Source organism: Ambystoma mexicanum, chromosome 1p, assembly GCF_040938575.1.
Source record: "Ambystoma mexicanum isolate Mex_15411 chromosome 1p, UKY_AmexF1_1, whole genome shotgun sequence".
Taxonomy (NCBI): Eukaryota; Metazoa; Chordata; class Amphibia; order Caudata; family Ambystomatidae; genus Ambystoma; species Ambystoma mexicanum.
In genome coordinates this window covers 764458897-764486159 of record NC_090921.1, presented here as the reverse complement: position 1 = coordinate 764486159, position 27263 = coordinate 764458897, and the positions used below count along the sequence as shown (strand labels likewise).

At 42.8% G+C, this 27263-nt stretch overlaps 1 protein-coding gene across 1 annotated transcript in view; it reads left to right on the top strand.

Annotated features, from left to right (window-relative positions):
• Positions 1–13632, top strand: part of LOC138580420 (trichohyalin-like) — a 50308-nt gene extending 36676 nt beyond the window's left edge. Inside the window, exon 3 of the mRNA XM_069650958.1 lies at positions 2497–13632. Coding sequence (XP_069507059.1) covers positions 2497–11778 — 9282 coding nt within the window. The 3' untranslated portion in view covers positions 11779–13632. The remainder of the gene's footprint in view (positions 1–2496) is intronic.
• The last annotated feature ends 13631 nt before the right edge of the window (positions 13633–27263 follow it).

Here is a 27263-nt window from a genome sequence, read left to right as displayed (position 1 = left end):
TGTGTGTGTGTGTGTGTGTGTGTCTTTCTCTGCCTGTGAGTGTGTGTGTGTGTGTGTGTGCACGTGTGCCTGTGTGTGTCTTTCTCTGCCTGTGAGTGTGCATGTCTTTGTGAGAGCATGCAAGGCTGAGACCCAGGGATGGGCATTGGAACATGAGCATTTTTTGGACAGGGGCATGGCATGTTGTATTGATGTTTTTGAGCAAAGAAAACCAATTTAAGTGTTATTAAATGAAGGAGGGTTTTGGGGTCGGGGAAGGGTACTACAGTGGGACTGGCTGGGTACTGTGGCATGGAATTCTGCACTCGCAGCAAGGGCTCTGTGGATGGCATGTTTCCTTACTGTGGCATACCATTGTTTTACCCCATATTTAAAGGGAGAACTCCTCCAAGCCCCACTTGATTGGTGTGTGCTCCCAGCACATTCGGCCAGAGGCAGAACCTGCCTTCCTCCCTCTGCCGGCTCACCTACGCCTCTGGTCTATTGGTCTTTCCAGAGGATCAGTGTGCGGCCGAGATCGCCCAAGGGATTCCGGTCCAGAAGGCGAGACTGCTAGAGAAGGCGGCCTTCCTTTTCTCCTGGGTATTCCCAATTGCAGTGCTTGGGATATAACGGGTCTGTCCACCAACCCGCTCTTCCGTAGAACCGTCATGGTTGTCATTTTCATGTGATTGATGATGGCCCAGGGGATGGGCGTAGGTGGCCACCCGGACAGCGGGTAACAGCCATGCTCCAGCACGAGGAGTATTGAGGGATTCCAAGGCATGTCTTGGAATTTTCATTGGGTTATTTCGCAGTCCCGCTATAAGTTATTGCTGCTTCTTCTTCTTCTTCTTCTTAATTATCGGATGCATGGGCGGACCCACGCAGGCGCTTCCCCATCCTAAAGGATGATGTGCACCAGACCCACCAATCGATACTTAGCTTACATAAACTCACAACTCTTCCCACCGCCCAGTCTGCCTCACAAAATCCAACATCACACTGTTCCTCCTCCTGCCTCTCTCCCCGACACCTCCGAGCAAAGCCTTCCCACTCAGCTCAGCCACACCCAGCGCAGACAATCGAACCCTCATCAATTCTCTCTCCTCAACATGTCTCTCACACCTAAGCAGGAAATGTCCCACAGTCTCAGGCACCCCACACACCGCACAATCCCTCGACTCACGCTTCCCCACTGGAAACAAACAATCATTCAGTCCTGCATGCCCTATCCTCAACCGATTCAGCATCACCTCATCCCCCCTCCTCCATTCCAGACACCCCGCATCCATCTTCACTGACACTTTCCCACGAACACCAAACATCCACCTACCCTTCACCCCACTCACCCACCTCTCCTGCCACTCATCCATGACCCGTCTCACCACCACCACCTTCACTTCATCTACACTCAAAGGTAATCTCACATCAACCGCTCCCCTTCTCATACCCTCACCCTCCGCCAGATCCACCAACTCATTACCATTGCTGCTCCCCCTCCCACCACGGGCACGTCTTTTAACAGCCATCACAAGTAGAGTGACTCCCCCTGAGAATGCATGTGGCAACCGCTGAAGGGGATTAACTTCCAGAGATCACTGCTTTCAGGGCAAGGCAAAACCAGGCTTCCACCTATGGCGTCGCCATCATTGGGATGCCAAATTGCTCCCAGAAACAACTGACATGACTCCAGCAAACTTGCACTTTGCTCCTGGTGGGGCAGGACTGTGGCTGACTAGGAAACTGTATTTTTTTTTATTTTTTTTTAATTTGTTATAGTTGAAATTAATTAACCTTTCAAATATACATAATACAAATATATAAGAAAAAAGGAAAAAAAAAACCAATAGATAATACAAACCAACACAAAATATCACAATTACATAATACAAGAGAAGAGCCTAAAAAATAGTTTACAAATACATTTCATTACTGTGTTACAAGTGCATGACTTATGATTTCACTGACTTATGCTGACTTAAGCTTGCTTCCAAACTGTATTATGCAGCTGATGACTGTAGGGAAGCCTATGTTTCTTACCGTAGGATGAGCAGAGAGGAGTCAGGTGAAGCCTCTTTCCAATATGAATATGTCATTCACCAAACCACCTACAAATCAGCCTTTGATATAATGTCTAATGGTTAACAGATGGGTTGCATTAAACAACCGACGTGTTGTTATTAGTCAAATTAAAAGTGATCTTCATAATTAGAATATGTGGCATATAGTCATTCCAGAAAGTGTGTGGAGGAGCAAGTTCTTCATTTTAATTCCACCTTTAATGTGGATATTGCCATTTTGGTCATATATGTATTTATGTATTTATTTATTTATTTATTCAATACCATATGTGTAATGTTTTCAATGCCACAAGTGTCCCAGAGCGAGGATGAGCTATTGATTTAAAATAAAGATACCACTCAATTAGTGAGACGGCAAGTGAAAAAGTAATTCAATAAGTAGGTCACAATTAAATCAGGATGGATGCTAAACAAAACGTGTTTTGTTTTCCAGGATTCGGAGAATCCGCAGACTATTGCAGCAATAATGAAAGCCCTGGATGAAAATGACGATGGAGAAGTTGACTTTAAAGAGTTTATGGCTCTGCTGTTCAAAGTAGCCTTGGCTTATTATGAGGCGGAGCAGGCTGAACATCTGAAGGGTACAAGCCAGGTGAAAAAGCAAGAGAAGCAAAGCACGACTGCACCACACCAAGCTCCCACTCCAAAGGAAGATCCAACAAAAGTGCAACAGAAAACACCAGCAAAAGATGACCCTTTAAAAAAGCAAGATAAAAGCCTTTCAAAACAAGATCCACCAGAAAAGCAAATGTCCCACACAAAGGAAAAGCATGAAGAGAAAGAGGGTGTACTGTCCTCCAAGAAAGAACCACTGAAAACACAGGATCCACCCCAAAAGCAAATATGCTCCTCCAAGGAAAAGCATGAAGAGAAAGAGGGTACACTGTCCTCCAAGAAAGAACCACTGAAAACACAGGATCCACCCCAAAAGCAAATATGCTCCTCCAAGGAAAAGCATGAAGAGAAAGAGGGTGCACTGTCCCCCAAGAAAGAACCACTGAAAACACAGGATCCACCCCAAAAGCAAATATGCTCCTCCAAGGAAAAGCATGAAGAGAAAGAGGGTGCACTGTCCTCCAAGAAAGAACCACTGAAAACACAGGATCTGCCACAAACACAAATTGGTTCCTACAAGCCAAAAGATGTAGAGAAAGAAGGGGTGCTGTCCTCCAAAAAAGAAGCACAGCAAACGCAGGGTGCACCGCAAACACAATTAGGTTCCTCCAAGGAAAAAGCTTTAGAGAAAGAGGGTACACTGTCCTCCAAGAAAGAACCACTGAAAACACAGGATCCACCCCAAAAGCAAATATGCTCCTCCAAGGAAAAGCATGAAGAGAAAGAGGGTGCACTGTCCTCCAAGAAAGAACCACTGAAAACACAGGATCCACCCCAAAAGCAAATATGCTCCTCCAAGGAAAAGCATGAAGAGAAAGAGGGTGCACTGTCCTCCAAGAAAGAACCACTGAAAACACAGGATCCACCCCAAAAGCAAATATGCTCCTCCAAGGAAAAGCATGAAGAGAAAGAGGGTGCACTGTCCTCCAAGAAAGAACCACTGAAAACACAGGATCCACCCCAAAAGCAAATATGCTCCTCCAAGGAAAAGCATGACGAGAAAGAGGGTGCACTGTCTTCCAAGAAAGAACCACTGAAAACACAGGATCTGCCACAAACACAAATTGGTTCCTACAAGCCAAAAGATGTAGAGAAAGAAGGGGTGCTGTCCTCCAAAAAAGAAGCACAGCAAACGCAGGGTGCACCGCAAACACAATTAGGTTCCTCCAAGGAAAAAGCTTTAGAGAAAGAAGGATTGGTGTCCTCCAAGAAAGAACCACTGCAAACACAGCGTGCACCACAAACACAATTATGTTCCTCCAATGAGAAAGATGTATCAAAAGAAGGGGTGCTGTCCTCCAAGAAAGAACCACTGAAAACACAGGATCCACCCCAAAAGCAAATATGCTCCTCCAAGGAAAAGCATGAAGAGAAAGAGGGTGCACTGTCTTCCAAGAAAGAACCACTGAAAACACAGGATCTGCCACAAACACAAATTGGTTCCTACAAGCCAAAAGATGTAGAGAAAGAAGGGGTGCTGTCCTCCAAGAAAGAACCACTGCAAGCGCATAGTGCACCACAAACACAATTAGATTCCTCTAAGCAAAAAGATGTAGAGAAAGAAGGATTGGTGTCCTCCAAGAAAGAACCACTGCAAACACAGGGTGCACCACAAACACAATTATGTTCCTCCAATGAGAAAGATGTATCAAAAGAAGGGGTGCTGTCCTCCAAGAAAGAACCACTGCAAACACAGGGTGCACAACAAACACAATTAGGTTCCACCAAGGAGAAAGATGTAGAGAAAGAAGGATTGCTGTCCTCCAAGAAAGAACCACTGCAAGCACAGGGTGCACCACACACACAATTAGGTTCCACCAAGCAGAAAGATGTAGAGAAAGAAGGATTGCTGTCCTCCAAGAAAGAACCACTGCAAGCACATGGTGCACCACAAACACAATTAGATTCCTCTAAGCAAAAAGATGTAGAGAAAGAAGGGGTGCTGTCCTCCAAGAAAGAACCACTGAAAACACAGGATCCACCCCAAAAGCAAATATGTCCCTCCAAGCAAAAGGATGTGGAGAAAGAGGCAGCACTGTCCTCCAAGAAAGAACCAATGCAGGGTCCACCGCAAAAGCAGCAGGACACTCTGAAAACTGAACATTCACCTCAGAAGATGGACTTGGATAAACAAGAAACCTCCATGAAGCTGGCATGTCATGGAATGCCACAGACACAAAAAGAAGGCCACCAATCAAAAGATCTGCCAAAAGAACAGAGTCCCTTCTCCAAGAAGGAACAAGAGCCCCTTACTAAACTGGAGACATCTCAAAAGATGGATCAACTGAAAACAGGTCAAGTCCAAAAGCAAGATGATAAAAAGGAAAATCAGGTAGCATCTCATCCATCAAAACAAGGGATGTCGAAAAAGCAAGACGTACAACTGAAACAAGACCAAGGTACTGGAAAAGTACATGAAACCTTGGAACGTGAACCTTGCCAAAACCTGCAAGGGACATCCCACAAACAAGACCAATCAAAACAAGATGCATCCCAAAAGCAAAAAGACCTGCCACACAAGCACAAAGACGACGGGTTGAAGGAGGATCTATCTACCCAACACAATCTATCCAAAAAGGATCCTTTCCAAAAATATGAGCCATCTGGAAAGAAGCAAGATCCCATCAAAATAGAACCCCAGATTCAAGATGCTGGAAACAAGTCCAAAGATCTACCACTGAAACAAAAAGATACTTTAGAACAGCAAGTACCTGGCCTCAACAAAGAGCCCTCACATAAGCAGCAAGATCCTCATCAAAAACAGGATCTGACCCCAACACCTCAAGGTAAAGGCCTACCAATGGCGCAGGGGGCATTTCAACAACAGACTCCTCCAACGCAAGGGGAATTATCCACGAAACAAGATTCATCGCAGAAGCAACACGACAAGCTGCAAAAACATGACAAAGAACAGAAAGAATCACCCCAAAAGAAACAAGAACCCAAAGAAGAAGAACCATTAAAACTAGGTCAATGCCAAAAACATGAGATTACACAAAAACAGCAAGATGCATTACAAACAGAAAACAAGTTAAAGAAACTGGATCAATTGTCGGCGGGTCCTTTTGAAAAGTATGATGCTGCACAGTGGCAGCCTTTATCTCCAAAAAGTGACCTATTTGCACAGGACTTTGCAAATAAGCAAAAAGAGCCATTTGCCAAACAAGATTCATCGCAGAAAGAGCAAAGCCTATCTCAAAAGCATCAAACAGAGTCTGATATGCAATGTGCATCAGATAAAAAACATGGTTCCACAACAAAAAAAGAGGATACACCACAAAAGCAAGATGATTTGCCCACACATGGCACATCTCAAAAGCAGGATCCTTCAAAAACACAAGAACTATTTCCAAAACACCCTGGCATGGCAGATGTTGGGCAAAGCATAATACAACAAGAAGGCAAACCACAGAAGAAACAGGATCTTCCCCCAAAGGCAGATTCTGTTGATAAACTAAGCCAATCAAAGAAGCAAGAGCCAATTAAAAAAGAAGACAAAACGAAAATGCAAGATCCAGCTCCAATGCAAAAAGGTACGATTCAAAAGCAAGAGTCTACAAAGGAACTAGATCTCTCACAAAAGAGTAAGCAACCTCCAAAATCAGACATATCACTGAAACAAGATCCAACTTGTAAACAGGAATCAAACAAAAAAGATGAGGAAAAAATTAAAAAACAAGATCCATCAACAAAAGACCTGATTTCAGAGAAGCCAATGTCACCTAAAGAACAACTAACAGCAAAGGATACAGACCTGTCACATGCATTACAATATCCAACTCCTAAGGTGGACTCTAGTCATAAATCAGAGCCAGCACAAAAGCAGGCACCATCCCCAACGCAACAAGACCACCACCAGAAACAAGACACAGACAAGCAAAAAGATCTATCTCCTACAGATAAAGGAGTACATAAAAAACAAGGTTCATTGAAAAAACCAAAATCATCACAGAAAGATGATCCGTCCATAAAACAGAAGGACCAATCAGAGGCACATGCACCATCCATAAAAAAGGAGCTTGTACAAACACACGACAAGGCTCAAAGGGAACACGACTCATTTCAACCATTAAAAAGTCCGACCCAAAAGACTGATGTTCTACAAAAGAAAGATACTTTGCAGAAAACAGAAAAAAAGGACATTGTAACAAAAGAGGACCCATCACTGAAGCAAGATGCACCTCAAAAACCACACGAGTCACACTCAAAGCAAGTCAAAGAAAAGGACTCATCACAAAAGCAAGACCCATCAAAAAAACACGAGCCTCCAGCTGTAACATTGCCACACCTGACACATGAACTAGATAGCATTAAAAAAACGGATTCCTCTCATAAAACAGATATAATACAAAATCCATACTTATCACAAAAAGAGCAAAAGGGTTTGATAGGAAAGGAAGGCACACCAAAGCAACAAGTTGAGACCACAACACCATACATGCAAGGCCAGAATCCAGATATGTTATCAACAGATCTCCCATTCATTAAAAAAGTGCATGCAGAGAAAGAACAAGCACCAAAGGATGCTCTATCACAAACACAGGATTCATCACAAAAACAAGCACACGATCTCAAACATAAAGGCCAAACAGCAAATCAAGAAAGTACACAGAAGAAAGATTCATCTATACTATCTACAACCCCAAAAGAAGAAGCCAGTAAAGAGAAGAATATGTTGCAAAAACAAGACCCATCCAAGAAAGGAGATGCATTACACAAACAGGAAGATCCCATTAAGAAAGGAGATATGTTAAAACCAGATACTTCCCACAAGTCAGATCCACTCTGTGGAATTCCCATGTCTCCCAAACAAAAGGATCAGCAGGGACAAGATGTTACTGTGATGCAAAAAGATTTGTCTCAAAAAGAGGATGCATCAAAGAAGCAACAAGAGATGTCTACCACAGAAAAACATGAAACAAAACCACAAGAGAAGCATCATGACCCATCAAAGAAACAGGGACCACCACAGAAAGAAGAACCAAAGGATAAACAAGCTCCATCCTTAAAAGACACGCTGAAAGAAGGTTTGCCTAAGCCAAATGATCCAGCAGCAACATCTCAGGAATACACCAAAAAAAATGACCAACCAATTGAAACTGGCAAATGTGTACAAGAGCCATTTAAAAAGCAACATACACCAGAAAAAGATCAAAGTCTATTATTCACACATTCTGGTATGCAAAAGCAAGATGAATTAAAGAAGCAGGATGCACTGAAACAGGGGTCCGCACAAAAGCATGATCTGGCTCAGAAGCATGAAGAACCATCTCTTCAAAAGGGCCCAGTCACTAAACAAGACGAACTGAAGCAAGGCCTCACACAGAAAGATGATGTTCTGAAAACAACAGAACAACTTCAAAAAATAGATTTACCCCAGAAACAGCAGGGCCCATCTTCAAAACAAGACCCATCCCCAAGACAACCAACTAAAAACCAAGACCCAAAGGCAAAAGATGAACCAACTAAACAATGTTTTGCTTCTGTACAACAAAGCCTTCCACCCTCTTATCAACAAGTCACCTCTTCAAAGCCAGATCTATCCATAAAGCTAGATGAGTCAAAAACATATGATTCACCAGTTAAGCCACACGCTTCCTCACCCACAAAGGATAGCTTGAAACATCAAGATCCATTGAAGCAAGACAGCTCTCAAACATATGATCAAGTGAGAAAACAAGACCCTGCCAAGCAACAACATGACACAAAACAGAGAGAACCAACAGGACTACATGAACCTGCCCAAGGTCCATCCCCTAAACAAGAAATAAGCAAAAAAAGAGAGTCTTTCAAGAAGGCTCAATCCCTTGATTGTGTTCCAGTACAACGGTCATATCTAATACAAAAACAAGAAGCATTAAAAGAAGATATTTCACCAATAAATGATCAAGCACAGAAAGTAGACCCACTGTTCAAGTACCCATCTAAAAAAGAACAGACAGTAAAAGAACATCAATTACAAAAAGATGAGTCAAAACAACTAGAATTCAGCAAAAAAGATAATACCCAAAAACATGATGTATGCCAAAAACTAGACTCAGCTAAACAGGAGACATGTCTAAAAGACCCTCTATTGAAACATGATTCGTGTAAAGAGCTAAAACAACCTCCGATACAAGATCCATCCAAAGAGTTGGATGCACTAAAAAAAGATTTAACTAAAAAGCAAGAACCATTAAAAAAACAAGATCTGGGTAAAACACAAGATGTGTCAAAACAAGACTCAACCAAAAAGCAAGAACTATCACAAAGACAGGAAAAAGAAAACATAGATTTGTCGAAACCACAAAAGCAGGATCCAATGAATGTTGACTCATCATTAAAACAAGAATTGTCTCAGAAAGAAGATGCATTTCAAGGAAAAGAACAAGGCCTAACACACACATCAGACCTGGGAAAGAAAGATGTATCTAAAACACAAGATACATTTAAAATACAGGATACAGTTTCTTCCCAAAAAACAGATTTAGTCAAACAAGGTAAATTACAAGAAGATCTAGTGAAAGATCAATCAAAAAAACAGGATGCAACGAAGCCTGATCTATCAAAAAAGCATGATCCAGAAAAAAAGGAGGAAGATAAAAAACAAGACTCGTCTTGCAAACAAGATTTACTGACACAAACTCAATCTCAAAAACACGATTTTGTGAAACCATCTTTATCTGAAAAACAAAGTTTGTCACACAAAGAAGACTCATTGAAACAAGATCTCAAAGGAACCCATGTTCTAGGTGAAAAGCAAGATCTAGTTAAACATAATCTGCCCAAGATGCAACCCTTCACAGAAGAAGGATCATCCAAAAGTCTAGACCTAACGCAAAAACATGATAAAGCTGAAACACAAGATTCAGTGAAACAGCACCTGCTTAAAACACAAGATCCACTCAAAACAAATGAGGAAAATAAGCAAGACAAAGCTCAAAAGAAAGATGCAGGGAAACAAGATACAGTGCACACATTAGATCAAGTAAAAAAAGATTCACTTCAAAATATTGGCTCTACCCAAAAGCAGGATTCAGATAAAAAACTAGATACATCCCAAAAAGACTGTTCGGGGAAGAAAGCCCATCCACAAAAAGTGGGTCTACTTCAACAAGAGCCATCAAAAGAGCAAGATCCAAATAAAAAACAAGAACCACTCAAAGAGCACTCTCAAATAAAAGATACCCAGAAGCAAGATCAATCACAAACAATAGTTCAAGGCGCCTCGCAAAAGCATGATTTAGTGAAAGAAGACTCAATTAAAATACAAGATACAGTCAAGCAAGGGACATCACACAAAGAAGATCAAGCTAAAAAGCAGGACCAAGCAAAAAAAAGTGATCCTATAAAGGATAACAAAACTAAAGTAGCTCAAGATTCAGAAGCTAAAACAACTTTTAGTAAGGAAGCGCCAGAGACACAAGACCATTTGAAAATGAAAGACCCAACTCAAAAGCAAGATTCTGCAACACAAGCCTCTTTACAAAAAATAGATCAAGCTAAAAAGCAAGATCCAATGAAACCAGAATCACCACAAACGCAAGGGCCAATTCAAAAACAAGACCCACTTAAAACAGATTCAAAACAAATAAAAGAGTCTTCGAAACATGATATATCCAAAAAACAAGATATTTCTGAAAAACAAAATCTTGTGAAACAAGAGCCAACTGAAAAGGCTGATAACACAGAGAAAAGGGATTTGCAAATAAAAGAGCCAGTGAAACCATATCCATCACAAACAAAAGATGCAAGCACAATAGCACTGAAACAAGATCAGTCTCCAAAACAAGATCTACCAATGAAACATTCAACAGAAATAAAAGAGCTTTCAAAACAAGATCCACCTCTAAAACAAGATCAACTGAAACAGGAAATATCTCAAAAGCAGCAAGATCCAATTAAAAAACAAGGTCAAGTTGAAAAGCAAGATGCATTACAACAAGACGTATCTCAGGTATTGCAAGATGCAATGGGAAGGCAAAAAACGCAACCCAAACAAGGTCCTACGAAAACGCCAGATGTTTCACAACACATGCTGCATACAGAATCATACGGCTACAAGGAAGGTTCATTCCCAAAACAGGGGCTTCCCCAAGATTTCAGCAAACCAGAGCTAATGCACCAGGGAGGGGCACCCACATCATATGGTTGGCAGTGGGAAGTTATAAATCCAGCTGGTGAGCCAGTAGTTCCTCTTCAGGAACATCCTCCCACTGAAGCTAAAGAGCACTCCCAGTCGCTGGCATCAACTGAGAAGTTGCCACATCCACCACTATACGAAAAGGAAGCACCCCAACAATTTACACATCACATTCAAGGGCCCCCACCAGAACAAAAAGTAGAGGAATGGATATGTCAACATCAACCATTATATTCCCTCTCACGACAACAGATTCCATCTTCACAACAGATCCCATCCCCAAAACATCCCCTAACACCGGAACCAAAAGAACAACAGCATGAATGGCCATGGAATCAACAGCCATTGTATGAACTTTCGCATCAAATCCCATTGGAGCAATATGATGCATCAAAGTCCCAGATGAAGGCTGCTCCGCCATCTCCACATCTTGTGCCACCACATCCACAATTACCACCTACCCATCTGGGGCCACCCCAATCAAAGGAAACCCCATCACTGAATCTTGAGTTGCCTCCACAAAAACAACCACAATTACCACAGTCTGGCACCCCACAAGATAAGAAACCAACATCTCCACATATTGGGTCACCTCAACTAAAGGAATCGCCATCTTCCAATCTAGGGTCAACCCAGCGGAGTGAAGCACCATCTCTAGGTCTTGGGCCACTCCCACAGAAAGAAAGACCATCACCACACTGTGAGCTTACACAGCAGAAGCAAGCATTATCTTCACACACTGAGTTGCCACAACCAAAAGAGTCACCCATTCCAAATCTTGGACTAACCCAGGAAAAGCAACAATCGACTCCACTTCTTGAGTCTGCCCAAGGGAAGGAACAATCATCTCAACATCTTGGGGCACCTGATAAAAAGCACCCACCACCTCAGGAGCCCTCAACCACCCCCCAAACTCAAAGTCCATCCCAACAGCAGCAGGAAAAACCAAAGCAGTTTAGGTGGCCATGGCAGTCATAAAATACATTCAACTTAAAAGCAAAAGTGGACAATAGAGTCGGGCTTGCAATGACAAAGGTGTTTGGGCCTCCATGGTACTGTAAAGAAGCAAGCTCCAAATTATATGCAACGTAAAATGCATTATAACTACTCATTGTTAAAAATTGTGCTTGCAAAATACGTCATTCTAGTTTAGAAACCTAAAATCTGATTTATCTTTAAGGAAAAATTAAGAAGTGGGCCAGGGTTGTTTGTGAAAACCAACAGTGCAGAAGGTTTTAATGACTTCCATACCAATCTGCAATCGTGGTGTGTTTTGGCAGACTGTGAGAACTTTGCTGTTTAAAGAGGCTCTTCTTAGACAAAGGGCCCTTGCGGGGAAATGGGGCACTCTCGGCACTGACAAGTGACACTATTCTACGGTGCTCGAGGAAGTCCCTTCCTTGACATCTCAGTTTCTGCAAAATATGAACATCTTGGACATGTTCTCACCAGCTTTGGTCTATTGCCCGAAAGGAACAACATAGCATTCCTTACAAGTGGATGGGCATAGGCAGGGCTGAGGGCCAACTAAGTGGACACATATAACCTTTACTAAACATCACAGCCCGTGTGTGGAGCGATCCTTTTCACCATTTCGTTTCAGGTAAAAAAATCTCTGGTTTGTAAAGAAAATCACGCTTATTTAGGGTCCCAGCCATAGGAAGGACATTTGCCTGGAAGGACATGCAATCGGTGACTTCAACTGCATTATCTCTCAGTCACTTAAGAATGTTAGCCTGGCTGAATGCTCACTGTGGGTGCTGGTATGTAACCTCTGCCACGGGTTCGATTCCTGGTCGGGTTGACCCAGCCTTTGCAATGCAATGTAATGTACTTTAGTTAGATGTTACCACAGGATGCAATGCTGATGAAAGAATACAAACTCAATCAACAGCAATATTAAACGACGTGACTAGTTTACCCTGGAGGCCTTGCTAAGCTTTGCTCATCCTATTTGCATTTTTATTTATTGAAGAACAGGGTGTCATTTTGAACAGAAACTGAGGTAGTGGAAGGGGTAGGGGGTTGTTAAAAACACTGTTGGATTTATAGACGATTATGAGGAATTTAAAGAGATAGCACACACAAAATGGATGCTATTTAGCTACCAAACAAATTCACATAATAAAAAAATACAGATTTAAGAAAATGCAAGCTGTGTAGCCGGTCAACGTCTGAACGTTCAATGTTTCGATGTTCAAACGTGTTTTTGTGGCTTGCTACTTGTGGCCTGATACCGTTCGATGCTATTTCTAAGCTCGTGCCTAAAGTGTTAGATTCGGAACACTTGGCGGTCACACATTCTGCAGTGGCCAATCACAGGTTAAGACGTCAATGCCTTAACGTGTTACGTGGGGTCCTTTCTTTTGAGGTTACTCCTCGTGAAGACACTGGATAGATGTATGAGCATAATAGCCACCAGAGGCGTTGCTAGGGGGGGCTGAGGGGGCTATAGCCCTGGGTCTTTTGGTTGTAGCCCCGGATAGAAGGTCAGGCGCTACAACCAAAAGTCTATAGCAAGCCCCGAGTCCCGCCAGTCCTGACATTAGCTTAGCCCCTGATCTTTTGCAGACCTAGCAACATCCCTGATCGCCACTGGGAAATGAATGCAGACGTGGGGATGGTTGGTGATAATCTCTTTTTTTATGTGGGCGTGGGGGTGAGGGGTTGTATAGGCACGTGCAATGTGCTTGATAATTGGGTCTTCTTTGAGCCTGTCAATCTTGCCTTTCTGACACTTTTGCTGAGTTGTTTACTGCATACGGAAATATGCTGTTCTGTTTCCTACTCTGTACATAGTTCATAAAATATAAATGAATTGTAAATATCCAATCTTGCAGTCATTCTCTGTTTGCAGTCAATTTGTATAGTTTGGAATTTCGATGACCTGTCTGCCAACTGATGAAAACAAGTTTCTTGTCACAAAACGAACTTATTACCAATAGTTCCGACTCTTCCATTGCTTCTGCAATTTGCTCTGTGATCAATACTAGCCTTTGAACAATTGTTTCACAAAGAAATAGGAATTAAAGTGACTGTTGCTCACTAAAGTCCACCAATATTGTCCATGAGATAAGCTGGCTGAATCTGCTGCCACCTAGTGGTGAAGCATGACACTGCTTCTAAAAACGCACGTGCGTAGGGTGACCAGATTTTCAAGACAAAAAACAGGGACAGCCAACAACATAAAAGAAGGACTCCACCCCCCCACCCACCAACCGGACCTCCCCCACCCCCATTCCCACAGTATATGCATACAAATTGTTCAGCTTTGAGTGTTGATAAAAGCACATACATACCAAGCATGATACTGATTGAATTATGTATTTTAATGTTATATTTGTACAACGAACTTGACTCTTATTCGCATTAGTGTCAAAATGTTGAGCATCTAAACTATAACATACTAAAACAAATGTAAATATTATTAAAAGAGGTGTCTTTGCTCTGTTTGACATTACATATCTTGCTATATACTTTCCTCTCAGCCTGTCTCTGTGGTGCAAGCAGGTAATGCATAAGGCTTGTACCTGGAGGGTTGGGGGATTCGAACCCATCCTAAGATGACAGCATTCTTAACGTCTAATACTGTTGGTAATTGTTGTGATGAAAAGAAACGGGCCTGTCACTCTCCCCTTGCCCAAAACCGGATCCTGTTTTTAAAACATAAAAACTCGGGGGGACAGACGTGACAGTCCTGACAAAATCGGGACGTCTGGCCACAGTGCACGTGCATCTTTCTGTGTGAATGGCCACACCTCTTCCAGCTGCACCCTGCAGGACTGCGTGTTGGGAGTGGGAGCGAACACAGGTCCTGGGAGTGCTGAGGCCACCATCAGCATACGGTAGCTTTTCCTTACTCATACCCCCAGCTCCCTCACATTCCCAGTCCCTGGAAACAAATGACTAAGCAGAGAAATCAGAGGCTCGAGCCAGGCTACAGGTAGACATGTTTCTTGCCCAAATGCTGCTTATTATGGAAACGCTGTTTTCAGCCAGGGAATTTCAATTTTTGTTCTCGAGAGGCAAATTCACTCTTTGTTGTTCGGATATCCAAACAAAGTACATGTGAATGCAGTGGTTCTAATTGGGAGGTATTTAGATAAGTCAGCGGTGTAATGGTGGTTCTCCAGATACGGAACGGATGACCCCTTAACATAAATAAGGGAGACCTGACTATGAATATGCTAGGAACGAGAAAATCACCTGCTCTGGGTCTGCTGTAAATTACGTGTGTATAAACGTGAGCCCCGCAGGACCTGCACCCGTAAGGCCCAGCAGCAGAATGGCTAATAAGACCCAATCGGCTCAGCTCCTGTATACCCTCAGCACTTGCCTTGGCACACCCACCGCCCTGGAGGTTCGCACTTACACCTAATGCGGCCCCAGGCCGTGGAGCACTCAACAATCCAAGCACTTAATCTGACTCACCCATGAGCTCGGACTCCCCAGCACTTACCCCCTGTGACCTCTTCCTTGCTGCACTTGCACGTTCAGAATACTCACAGGGCATAGTAGGTTAATCGTTTTGTAATGTTTTTCACTCCTTTGTTCCCTCCCCTCACCCCGTGGGCGCTTTGACACTGCATTTTACTTGCCGTATAATCACCTGATAAGCAAAAAATAAATAAATAAATAAATACCTATGCGCATGAAACTAAGGTTGTTGACAAGAAGAATAAGATGTATTGTATCATCACAAGCAATAAGCAGGGTGTGACATCTGTACTAGTCAACCTGCATGTGACAAGAAATATTTAACAGTGGACAGCCGACACGTGTTTCGACCTTGATGCAGGTCTTTATCAAAGCAAGAAGGATAATTCAAAGCGAGCTGCTAGAATGGTAAGTCAATATATCTCTCAGAAGAAGGTAATTGCAGTAAATTGAAGCCCATATGGGCCAATACTGAGGTACTGCAATGATTTGCAGCTGCCAGAATGCAGCGTCGCAGTCCTTGTTTTGTGCGGACAGCTAGAAAAAATGCAGCTCGGCGTGTAAGCCTTGTAGTGTGGTTTAAAAGCCACACATTTTTTTAGCTGGCATGGCTCAGTAAAGCTATCGTTGAAATAGGTGTATGTTGCAAAACAGCGCAGTAGACTCATAAGTTAGAAATATAGTCAATGAGTGATCAACAAGATTCTAAAATCTATTAAGAGTCCAATGCTAATCCAATTATACAAGTAGTGTTTGTATTGCTGTTTACAGCCGACACGTGTTTCGGCATTCGGTTGTTCTCAAGGCTTTAGTGAAATTCAGATTCACATCAGTAAAAAAACATATAATTCAAGTATCATTTCCATATATTGATTGACATAAAATGTATGCAAAAAAAGCATATACAGGAAATAAATGTTCACAGAAAGATAGAACAAATATAGAATAACATTCAGGAGAAAAATAAATAAAAAGAATTCACATACCATGATAAGTGTCAGGGGTGGGAAGGATGGGCAGAGAAAAAGGGATTGTAGAACATAATTATTCACAGTCAAGGTATTCACAAAATTACGTTTTAAAACCATGCCAGTATCATGATTAGTGTATCAAAATATATGGTTGTTCATCAATTGGAAGTCATGCTGGTGGTCTCATTTAAACAATATTGGTTGCCCATTGGGGCACAGTGATCTATTGTCATAATGATTGTGCATACATGAAGGAAGTGCCAGTAATATTTTCAAAGAGAGTCTGGTAGGTACCAGTTGTGATGACCTAGTGTGACCAGTTAACCATTAATGAACAGTCTTCGACTCACTATCAGCGAGAAAAGATAGGATGGTGTACAAGAAGGAGACACCAGAATGCCCAAGATCAGCCAGCGAAACCACTAAGTCAGTGAGAGTATAGGATCAACATGAGGTAAAAAAACTCCCCAAATTGGTCTTGAAAAACAGTCTGGTGAGATTCAGTAAGCGGAAGAAAATGTTAAACAAGAAATACCTCTGATTAGTAACAAAAATACATTACAGGTTCAATACATAAGATCCACATGCGGGAGGAACTAGAATATATATGTCGTCTCCTTACCCTAATGCTGTTTAAGAGTCCACCTGTGTTCGGGAGATGCTGTGAGATGCCCACTTCATTAAGGGGTCCATACTCGAGGTGGTAAGGTTAACCAACAAATGTACACGAGCCCTATAATACCAAGTTCTATGTGAGTTACAATTGTTACAAGGACCAACTGCTAAACTGGATCGCTAGTGGCTCGAAGCAAATCTTACCTTAAATTAACTTTACTAGGTGAAATCTTTCATAAGAATCAAGGTATGCTTCACACGATTAAAGACAAGGAGTCTCAGGTTCCAATACCTAAAACACAGCCAAATCAATGGGTCAGACCCAGGAACCCTTCCCTATTCCCAGAGAAAAAGGAGGAATTATTTAGTAGGTAATACTGCACTCTCCCAAAAATACGTTATGCCAGGATTAAAATCCCACAGTCATCGTTCTGAGCATGGAGCGGCACCATTAAAACTTTCAGTTCGGGAGGTGAACAAAGTGCACAACGTCATGCGTGGCAGATGACGTCACGCGTAGATGTAACAAATAGCACACACAGCTCAATCCTTACAACGTGTGACGCGGTGGGTCAGAACGAACGTCACCAATGTAAATAAATGGATATATTGCTTTGAAGGTGCCACACCGGACACGTGATGGAATCCTAAGAGTAAAATACGGAATTGAGTAATCACGGATTCCATGCAAATATGGTAAAGACCAGAATGGTTGAACTGAGAGGCCATCCCGAGGTTGGGTTAAAAAATTAATTACTAATGATGAAAGTTTCAAAAGCAATAGAGAAATTTGAAAGACATGTTATTGTAAGTAATTTAAACATAATTAATCAGTGCATAGTCCATAAGCACTTGAAAAGTCATGAGAGCTAAAGTGTAAGTGGTTCATTAGACAAGTCATACATGGGTTTAGAAATTGGACAGGTACAAGGGAAAATTACCCAAAAGTAAAGGGAAACCGGACTGTGTTAAAGATCCTAGGAGTTAACTCAGTGCAACTCAATAAGGATTAACCAAGATCAAGAAAGAATAACCCTGAAATATTGTGGATAGCTTGTGCAATTGTAAGCCTACAGTTTCACCTTTGGGGAGACTGGCATTCCTTTCATGCAGCATTCAGAAATAATAATCAATCATAATAGGTAGTGAGTATTATCCCATAATCATAAAAAAACATTCATCTCATGTTCAGAATTTAGACCGTGCACGACACATCGTAAATTACATATGTACCTGGCCTCAATGTGTCTGAGCTTTAATTGTAAATCACCTCCTCTCTTGCTCAAATGGGCCTTGTTAAAGCCGATGAATCTGATGTCATTAATGTTATCCAGCTGGTGGCACTCTTGCCAGTGGAGTGCTAAAAATTGCAATCTGATATCTTGTTTTTTGAGACTTGAAATGTGCTCCCTAATCCTGGTCCATAATTCCCTGATGGTGCTTCCTACATACACCTTCAAGAAGACACAGATAATAGCATAGAACACAAACTTGGTCCGACAGTTGATGAAATCATGAATCACAGTCCTGCTGCCCAATTGGTTAGTAAATTCCCGACAATCCGGGTGCGCAGACCTGCACATAGTACAGGTGCCGCATTTGAAAAATCCTTTAGCTGTTTGCTACCATTCTGTGCTTTTAGGCTTGGAATTAGCTATAAGCGAAGGACAAAGTTTGTTTTCAAGAGTTGGTGCTCTTGTAAAAACAAATGATGGGTTCTCATCCAGAAAGGGTAAAATATCCCTATCAAGTCGCAAAGTTTCCCAATATTTATTTACAATCTTGTTTAACACATGTGCATCAGATGTGTATTGCGTAATGATGTCCATATTTATTCTGGGAATTTTCGTTGTTGCGTCAGTATTTTTAGGTCTGAGCATGTCTGCTCTATATTTGTTCTCTATTTTAGTAAAGGCCCTGGAAAAGGTGTTACCTTGGTAGCCCCTTTCCTTAAAACTGTTGGCTAAGAGTTCACTCTCTTGGAGATACGCCTTGTTTTCACTGCATTTACGGCATGCTCAAAAGTACTCACAAACTGGAATATTTAAAATGGTAGATTTACGATGACAGCTATCTGCATGTAACGTGCTATTGACCTGCATGGGTTTGCGGAACGTTTTGGTTTCACTTCTGCCCTGTGTAATGTAAATTGTCAGGTCAAGAAAATTAATGGAGAGTCTGTTGCAATCACCAGTCAATTTTATGCCAAAAGAGTTAGTGTTGAGTGATTTTTCAAATGAGTGGAACTCGTCAGCAGTGCCTTTCCAGATGAGCAAAACATCATCTATATATCGCTTCCATAGAACCACATTGTCTTTGTATATATTGTTGTTGAAAACATGTATTTCTTCATAATTAGACATAAAGAGGTTGGCCAATGGAGGTGCATACTGTGCCCCGATTGCCACCCCTTTTGTCTGAGTGTAATACACTTCATCAAAAAGTAACACATTGTTGTGATGAGTGAATCTTAGAAATTCCTTTAACATTTCAACATGAGTAAGATAAGAAACAGAGTGATTTCTGAAAACAAAGTCAATGGTGTCAATGGCAAATCATGGCTAATGGACGTGTATAAAGGGGTCACGTCCAGTGTGGCCAGCATGTATTCATCTTTCCAGTCAATTGTAAGTAAAGTCTGGAGTACATGAGTACTATCTCTCAGATAGGTGGGCATCACCATCACGTATTCCATAAGTAGGTTATCTATGTATTTGGATAAACCTCCGTGACCCACCCTATCCCACTCATTATGGGCCTGACCTCTGGTAAACCATCCAAACTCTTGTGTATTTTACGGAGAAAGTACATAACTGGCATAACTGGATTCTTGATTTTTAAGAACGCTCTTTCCTCATCAATGACATTACCCTTCCTGTGCCAGTCATCCACTAGCTCATGTAAGCTTTGTGTAATAGCACCAGATAGGTTACCTCTGGCCTCTTCCTTGCTGCACTTGCACGTTCTGAATGCTCACAAGGCATAGTAGGTTCATCGTTTTGTAATGTATTTCATTCCTTTGTTCACTCCCCTCACCCCGTGGGCAATTTGAAACTGCATTTTACTTGCTGTATAAGCGCCTGACAAGCAAACAATTAATAAATAAATAAATATGCATGTGGAACTAAGATTGTTGACAAGAAGAATAAGATGTATTGTATCATCACAAGCAATAAGCAGGGTGTGACATCTGTACTAGTCAACCTGCATGTGAAAAGAAATATTTAACAGTGGACAGCCGACACGTGTTTCGACCTTGATGCAGGTCTTTATCAAGGCAAGAAGGATAATTCAAAGCGATCTGCCAAAATGGTAAGTCAATATAGCTCTCAGAAGAAGGTCATTGCAGTAAATGGAAGCCCATGTGGGCAAATACTGAGGTACTGGCATGATATGCAGCTGCCAGAAAGCAGCGTTGCAGTCCTTGTTTTGTGCGGCTAGCTAGAAATAATGCAGCTCTCTGTGTAAACCTTGCAGTGTGGTTGAAAAGCCACACATGTTTTTAGCTGGCATGTCTCAGTACAGCCGCTTGCACCTGCAGCCTTTTGCCATTGCTCTGGCGTTCAACCCTTTTCAGTCAGGGAATTTCAACTCCGGTTCCCGACGGTCAAATTCACTCTTTGTTGTCATGATATCCAAACAAAGTAAATTTGGATTAAGTGGTTTGAATTTCGAGGTATTTACATAGTCAGCGATTCTGCTGAAAAACTGGTGTAATGGTGGTTCTCCCGAATCGGAATTGATGACCCCTTAACATAAATAAGGGGAAAGCGGATTATAAATATACCATGAAATAAATCTATACGCCACAGTTCTCAAATAATAGCACACCTGAAATCATGTCAATATTTCTAGCCCTACTCCCCCTGCATATTTACTGACAATTAAATAATTTGAATACAAATGTAAAGGAGAAATATATATTAATTAAAATTAAAGAAATGGGAACTGCAGTGAATGCCCTTAATGTGTTTGCCTTGAATCAAGCGAGTCTTTACAGAATGTTATTTAATGATTATTATCTACTGAACAATTTCTGGAAAGTGGGTATTGTTCACAATGCTCTAACCATGTGGTCAACTGTATCCTAACATTGAAAAGGCACCTTCAGCCAGCAGACATCGACTCCGTTGAGTTTTGATTGACACTGCCTGAAGATAACACCAAAACAAAATGATCAGTGCCTTATTTCATTTTTTTTATGGCAAAACATAACATTGTGGCATTAGGCTTTGAGGCTGTCTTCCCCAGCTTCATGCTGCCGGATACAATTCAAATACCTTCCAATGGTACTGTCCATAGTTCAATCCCTGAATGCTGCAAAACGTTTTCTGCTACCTCGTAATCACCTCGGCATGTGTCCTATTGCTTAGGTTTAATCTTCTCTTGTCTCTCTGGAATCTACGGGAAGCCTCAGAAGCAAATCTCTGATTCCATCTATACACAATTGTCTAAAGTGTGTCCCTCACCTAAGGTACCGAGACTCATTCAAAAGGTTTGCTACCTAAGAACTTAGTGTGACAAAATAGCCCAGGGCCACAAAGAAATTCCAATAAGACATCCAAGGGTCCTAGAGGTCTTTCTAACAGTCCTCAATGTATTGCTCTAATTTCCAGAGACAATCTCTATTTGCAATTCCCATTAATTGATGGAGAACTGGCTGGGTGTTGGAAAGATTTGAAAAGCCACCACCCTAGAAATGGTTTCAGCTGCAAATCCTTCCATAGAAACGGCCAGTGCCAAGTGTGGTAGCATGGTTCTCCGTCAAAGTTAGAAAACACCCGGCACTTGAATTGATTGAAAAGGAAAAGAAGGTAAGAAAATAGCTATGGGGAAATTAATAATTTTAATACAATTTTAATACAACAAACTGTTTTAGGGTCTGTGAATTTGTCTCTGCTCTATCAAATTTAGTGCAGCATGGCGATGGAGGTGTGGACAGCGATGACGGAGGAAGTGTTGTGGGATACTGTACTGAGCCTCTTTCATTAGGCTAAACAGTGAGGGCGGACACTTGTAGCTTTTGAAATTATTAGGTTGCAAGGAAGAAAATATCTGCAATGGTAAAGCACAAACAACAGCCACGCTGAAGGGGCTGTCGGGTCCAAAGACGTCTGCAAAGGTAGGTGGAGAAATCCGGGACTATTGTAGCAGCAATGGAAAAATGGTGAGGGAGGTATTGCTGAACACAGGAACTAGCATGCAAGAGGCTGATGCCAGATGACCCGAACCTAAATATTCCCTAGCACGAAGGCAGTAGAACAGGTATAGTGACTGGATTAAGAGCATTGCACCTTTGTTATCTTCAGAGACCAGGACCGATTATCTGCCAACCTTGAAATTAGGTATACAAAATGGGTGATCAGCTCTAGTTTTAGGGCCTCATCACAAGTTGGGCTGTATTCCCAGCTGTAATACCGCTGACTGTAATAGCCCTAGCACCGACCGGTCCCGTGGTATTACCACCGGATCACGGGTTGGGCTTTAATGGTAAATCCCCATTCCTAATTGGGTCCATTGGATCCAATGGGAAATTTTCGGTGCTAATACTGCGGGCTAATACAGACGGCTGTAATACAGCCGAAAACAGGGATTTTCGCCTCCAGAAAAATGCTGGAGGTAAAACCACTGATTTAGCGCCCAACTCGCGATAGGGCCAGCCCTTAATTGTGGCAGTAATACTGTTACCCCCGCATTTAAGGGCTCCAGCCCAACTCATGATGAGGCCCTTAGTCTATTGAATCAAAAAGGTAGGGCTTTTGTGTTCTGGCACCAATTAAGGGCAGAGAGAGGGATTAAATACAAGGCAGAAAGGGAGCAGGCACAATTGACCACACATTATTAAACTAGGGAAACAGCAGAACACTCATACTTTTTAAATGTACAGTCACAATAGCACATGCTCCGAGGTTATTCAGAATCTGTCCTGAGATCAAATAGAGGCTCCTACTGGTGGATGTTGTAAGGCAGTCTAGAGGACTGGGGGTTCACACCACAAATCACAGTTTAGCTGAGTATCCAGGGCCCACCAAACCATCCCCTGGCAATTACAGAGGACTTAGCCACGGGGAAAAGTAGAACTGTCTTTTATTTTCCAAACAGACCGGGATCATACAGGGAACACAGCTCCGGAGCCCATGTCATGAGTTTTCATCTCGTAATGATGTCACAATCTCTAATCCTTCCCCAAAAACTTAAAAGTCAGCACTATTGAGTAGCTTGGGTAATAATCCCTATGGATGTCCCCTATATGAGCAGTATAACTGGTCCTTCCATGTCAGGGGGGTTCGCCTGAGACTTCCCCAAAAACGATCTATTACATTGTTGCAGTGTTGCAGGCCTACCATTGGCCCTTGCCCCATTACACAAAACCCCAGGATTTGTGCGCCCTGATTAGCTGGAGGGGCCTCCTCAGGCCTGGGACCCTGTTCTGTTCACAGCCCTCAGTGTACCTTTTCAAGGTACTGAGAAAGACTGTGTGTCCCCATTGTTGCCACTGGTATAGCCACCTAGCCTGGGAGAGTGCCTGCAGGTTGCAATGTTTGGTTGACAACACATGTAACAATTCTGTCTGTCTTCGCTGGGAACTAGGTCTCTTCCCACCGCGGGTTAATTGTCATTGTTTGGCTTGGCTGAGTCACGTGGGTGAGGACCACAAAACAGAGCTTTTCGTTCTGCGATTACTGAGGATTTATTCTGTAATTTTGCAGGTGGCTCCCTGCAGCGGAAGCCAGGAATGTTCCAGCCACCCTTGTCCTTAGCTGCGAGCACTGGCCTTGTGCTTCGAGTCTGCATCTCTTCGTCCCTTATTCTGAGGCCTGCGGCTTCATGTGAATTCACTACAGGCATTCTATGGTTTCCCTATATATATATATATTGTATTATTCTCCTTAGGGGTTAGTAGTATTCGGCTCTTCCGGGTTCCTTATATGTCCCTGTAGTTCCATATGGTTAGTTGCAATAAAGCGATTGCAAACTTGCTCTGTGTGACTCTTGCTTTCTTGTGTTTCAGCGTTTGGCTAGTGAAAATTAAAGGCTTCTAACAGTATGTTTATATATGTGTCCTCTACTGAGCTGTGTATGATTGGTCTTCGTGTCAGCATGTGTGTGTCTGCGTACATTCATGCAGGGATCTGAGTTTACTTCGTGACTAATGTTACTATGTCGTGTGGTCACTAATTACGTCAGCACAGCTGGATGTTTATCATTAGTCAACCTGGTTCAGTGATGGGGCACCTGCATCCGCGAAGACATCAGCTGGATAGGGTTTGAACATTTGCCTAAGAGAATATCGGCTCACATATGTGGAATTCACCTGTCCACCAGGGGGTGGGCCAAACAGCGACTGGTATCTGTCATTTTTTATCCTTCGGGCAGTCATGCAAATAGGGGACACGAGGGCCATTCCAGGCACACTCCCTTCAGTGTAGCTCTCAGTTACACAAGTTACACAATCTAATGCATGCACATTGAGAGTGAAAATCTGGGAAAATACTCTCCTTCCACAATCACGTATTTAGAACCCCAGAACAATTGTTTTTGTTCCTCTGGATCATGGAGCACTAGATTTCCAATCACTTCTTATATTTTTCTTTCACACTCCAGAGGATGATATCAAACTTTTGCTTTAATTGAAGTAGGTGAGAGATCCTAATTCTACATTTGGGAGGGTTGTGTGCCCAGAACAAATCTCAGTAGACTTACTTCCACTAAATCTCCAAATCTGGGTCCCGGTGTTCCAATAATAGCAAGTGAAGCTCTGGGCCAAGGCAGGATTCGGGAAACAGGGCCATCAGATGCAATAGTCGCCACCCATAAAAGTTTTATGCAGCAAACCTAAGAATTGACAAAAATATCTCTTATTGATTCCATTGCAATGATCAATAGATAAGCGATCCTGGGTTATATCCGTGATTGGACTCAGACAACCAATATCCTCTGTCCCGAGTAGGCATTAGGGAGAATAGTGGCTCAGAGAGAAGGATTCCCACTTGGGTGTCATTGTCATAAATTGAGCACTAAGCAAAACAGCACCAATTGGTATTGTGTTCATGTATAGGCAGACCAGCTTCCACAGCAGAGAAAGCACCAAGCATGGAGGGTTCTAAACTAGGTATGGACCCTCTGCTGTCTAGGGCATCCACACTAATCCAACCTTCAAATACAGGGTGGGTGAGGTACAGAAAAAGTGGGAACTGAATCTAGCAATTCTAATAAAAAGTCTGTCTGCCAGCGTTTTGTTTTAGCACCACCTTTCCATCAATGACACTATATCACACTGAGATCCACAACTACAGACAACCCCATATGGGGAAACAACTGATCTCCATGCTCCTCTAGGTGGATGGAGGTAGCAGTGCTGTCTGATCAGTTTTCTCAGAATGTGGATTAGCATCACTGGTGATGGTCCTCCTTCTGAGCAACCTCCCACCAGCACTGCTCACCGGCACCACTATTCCCTCCCCCCATCTCCTTCTGGCTTGACCTCACTGCATTTAGAGATATCAACTCAAGCTCATGGGGCATTACTAGCTTGTTTGGGTCTCACAGCGCTACATTATTGCCTCAGTATTTGCACTCACCCCTGTAGTATACTGAAAGTTGTTGCACTTCCACTTAGACTATTCCAAAGAACATTCCTTGATGATTCTAACCATTAATACAAAGACCATGAGAATTGGTGCCAAAACCCAAAGCCCTACGTTGTTGGTACAATAGACTAAAACTAGAGCATGCCACCAACTTTGGGTCCTGTTCTCTGAAGATAGCCGAAAGTACAAACACATTGACCCATCATGCTGGACCATTTAGATAATGTATTCATTTATTTACTAATGTATTTCTTTATTGTATTTGTTAATAGCACCCAGACACAGAGGTATCACAGCACTAGAAAATGGTACAGTAGAGGTGATAGGAGTTGCAGTATTTGTTTCAGGCAGTACAGTATAGTGTGGAAGTTACAGTAAGTAGGCAATTGTACGTTTCGGACACTACATTTCATATGGGTCAAACAATAAGTTCAAGCATATTTATTAAACAGGGCCGTTTTACTTTTCTCTGAAAAAGAAGATAGGAGGGTTCTTCTTGGATACAGGGTTTTAGGGAATTCCAGAGGGTGGGAGCAATAACGGTGAAGCGGGAACCTCCGGCTCTCTTTCTGTTGGATCTGGGGATGGTAATTGAGGTGGAAGGTGGAGGAGGAGCGCAGACTACGTATGTTTGGTTTTATTGTAATGCAACAGGTGGGGTGGCAGTGTTGTGAAGGCAGCAATGGGTGATGTAAAGGATTTTGAACTCAATGCGAGCCGCTCACCCTGGCTCTTCAATGTCTACTTGGCCCCTTTTGCCAACTTGATCTCTACTGTATCATATTCTTTTCAATGTTATGCGTATGACACTCAGCTCTCTTTCAGGCTCCCCTCATCCTCCTTTCCTCTCTTGCTCATTCCTGACCGTCTATCCACGATTCAGGATTGGTGCACCTCCAACGACCTCTGCCTTAATGCCAGTAAGACTGAGACCCCTGCTTGAGCTTTCCGTTTCTGAATCTGGCTGCCATCCTTGAGCCCTCTTCCTTCGACTTCCTGTGAGGCAAAAAACCTTGGTGTCATCTTCGATTCTGCTCTCTCCTTCTCTCCTCACAGACCTTGCCAAGAAGGCCCACTACCAGCTGCACCTCCTCAGAGGTATTCTCCCTTTCCTCACTTTCCCCCAGAAGCTCACTGTCTCCAGAGCCCTGGTTCTCTCTAGGCTGGACTACTGTAACAGCCTCTTTTTTAATCTGTGACAGGTTAAGTGCCTGGCTTCCCTTCTCTCCCCCCTCTGTCGAGCTCTCCTCACCTGAACTGCCGGAATTGCTGTCAGGGTCCTGCAGATGCCTCCGAGTCAGGTAATCTCTCTCCTTTTTCCGATGAGCTTGCTTGTCACGGAGGGAGGCCACCGTGACCGCTGAGGCAAACAGCTGTCCGAGGGCCCCCCTTCCGGAATCAAGCCGGAATGAGGGAAAAAAACCCAAATGGGGAAAAACCCTTGTGTCTCCTATGGTCCGCAGCAAGTAAGGTGTGTTCCAACGGAGAAATGGGATTCCAGGTGAGGCGGAGGAAGATCTTGCACAGGATCCGTCTGGTAGCTCTGTAACCAATACTGCCGGGAAGCAGGAGAGCACTGCAGCGTAGGAGTGGAGAGCCAGAGGGCCGGACACCCCGGAAAACACCCACCAGCCAAGGCAACCAGAGGGTGGAAGGCCAGCGGTAAGATAAGCAGCAGAAAGAGGTTCCCACAAAGAAACGGGGAGAGAAGAGGGAAACGAAGAAAAAAGGGGCGGCGCCTATCCGCGAGGACAGGGCCGCAACAGCAGAGACCAGGAACCGCCGAAAGGCAGCGAGCATAGAAAACTGGAGGAAAGAGCAAGGTAAGTGACAGGGAATTCCGCTAAGA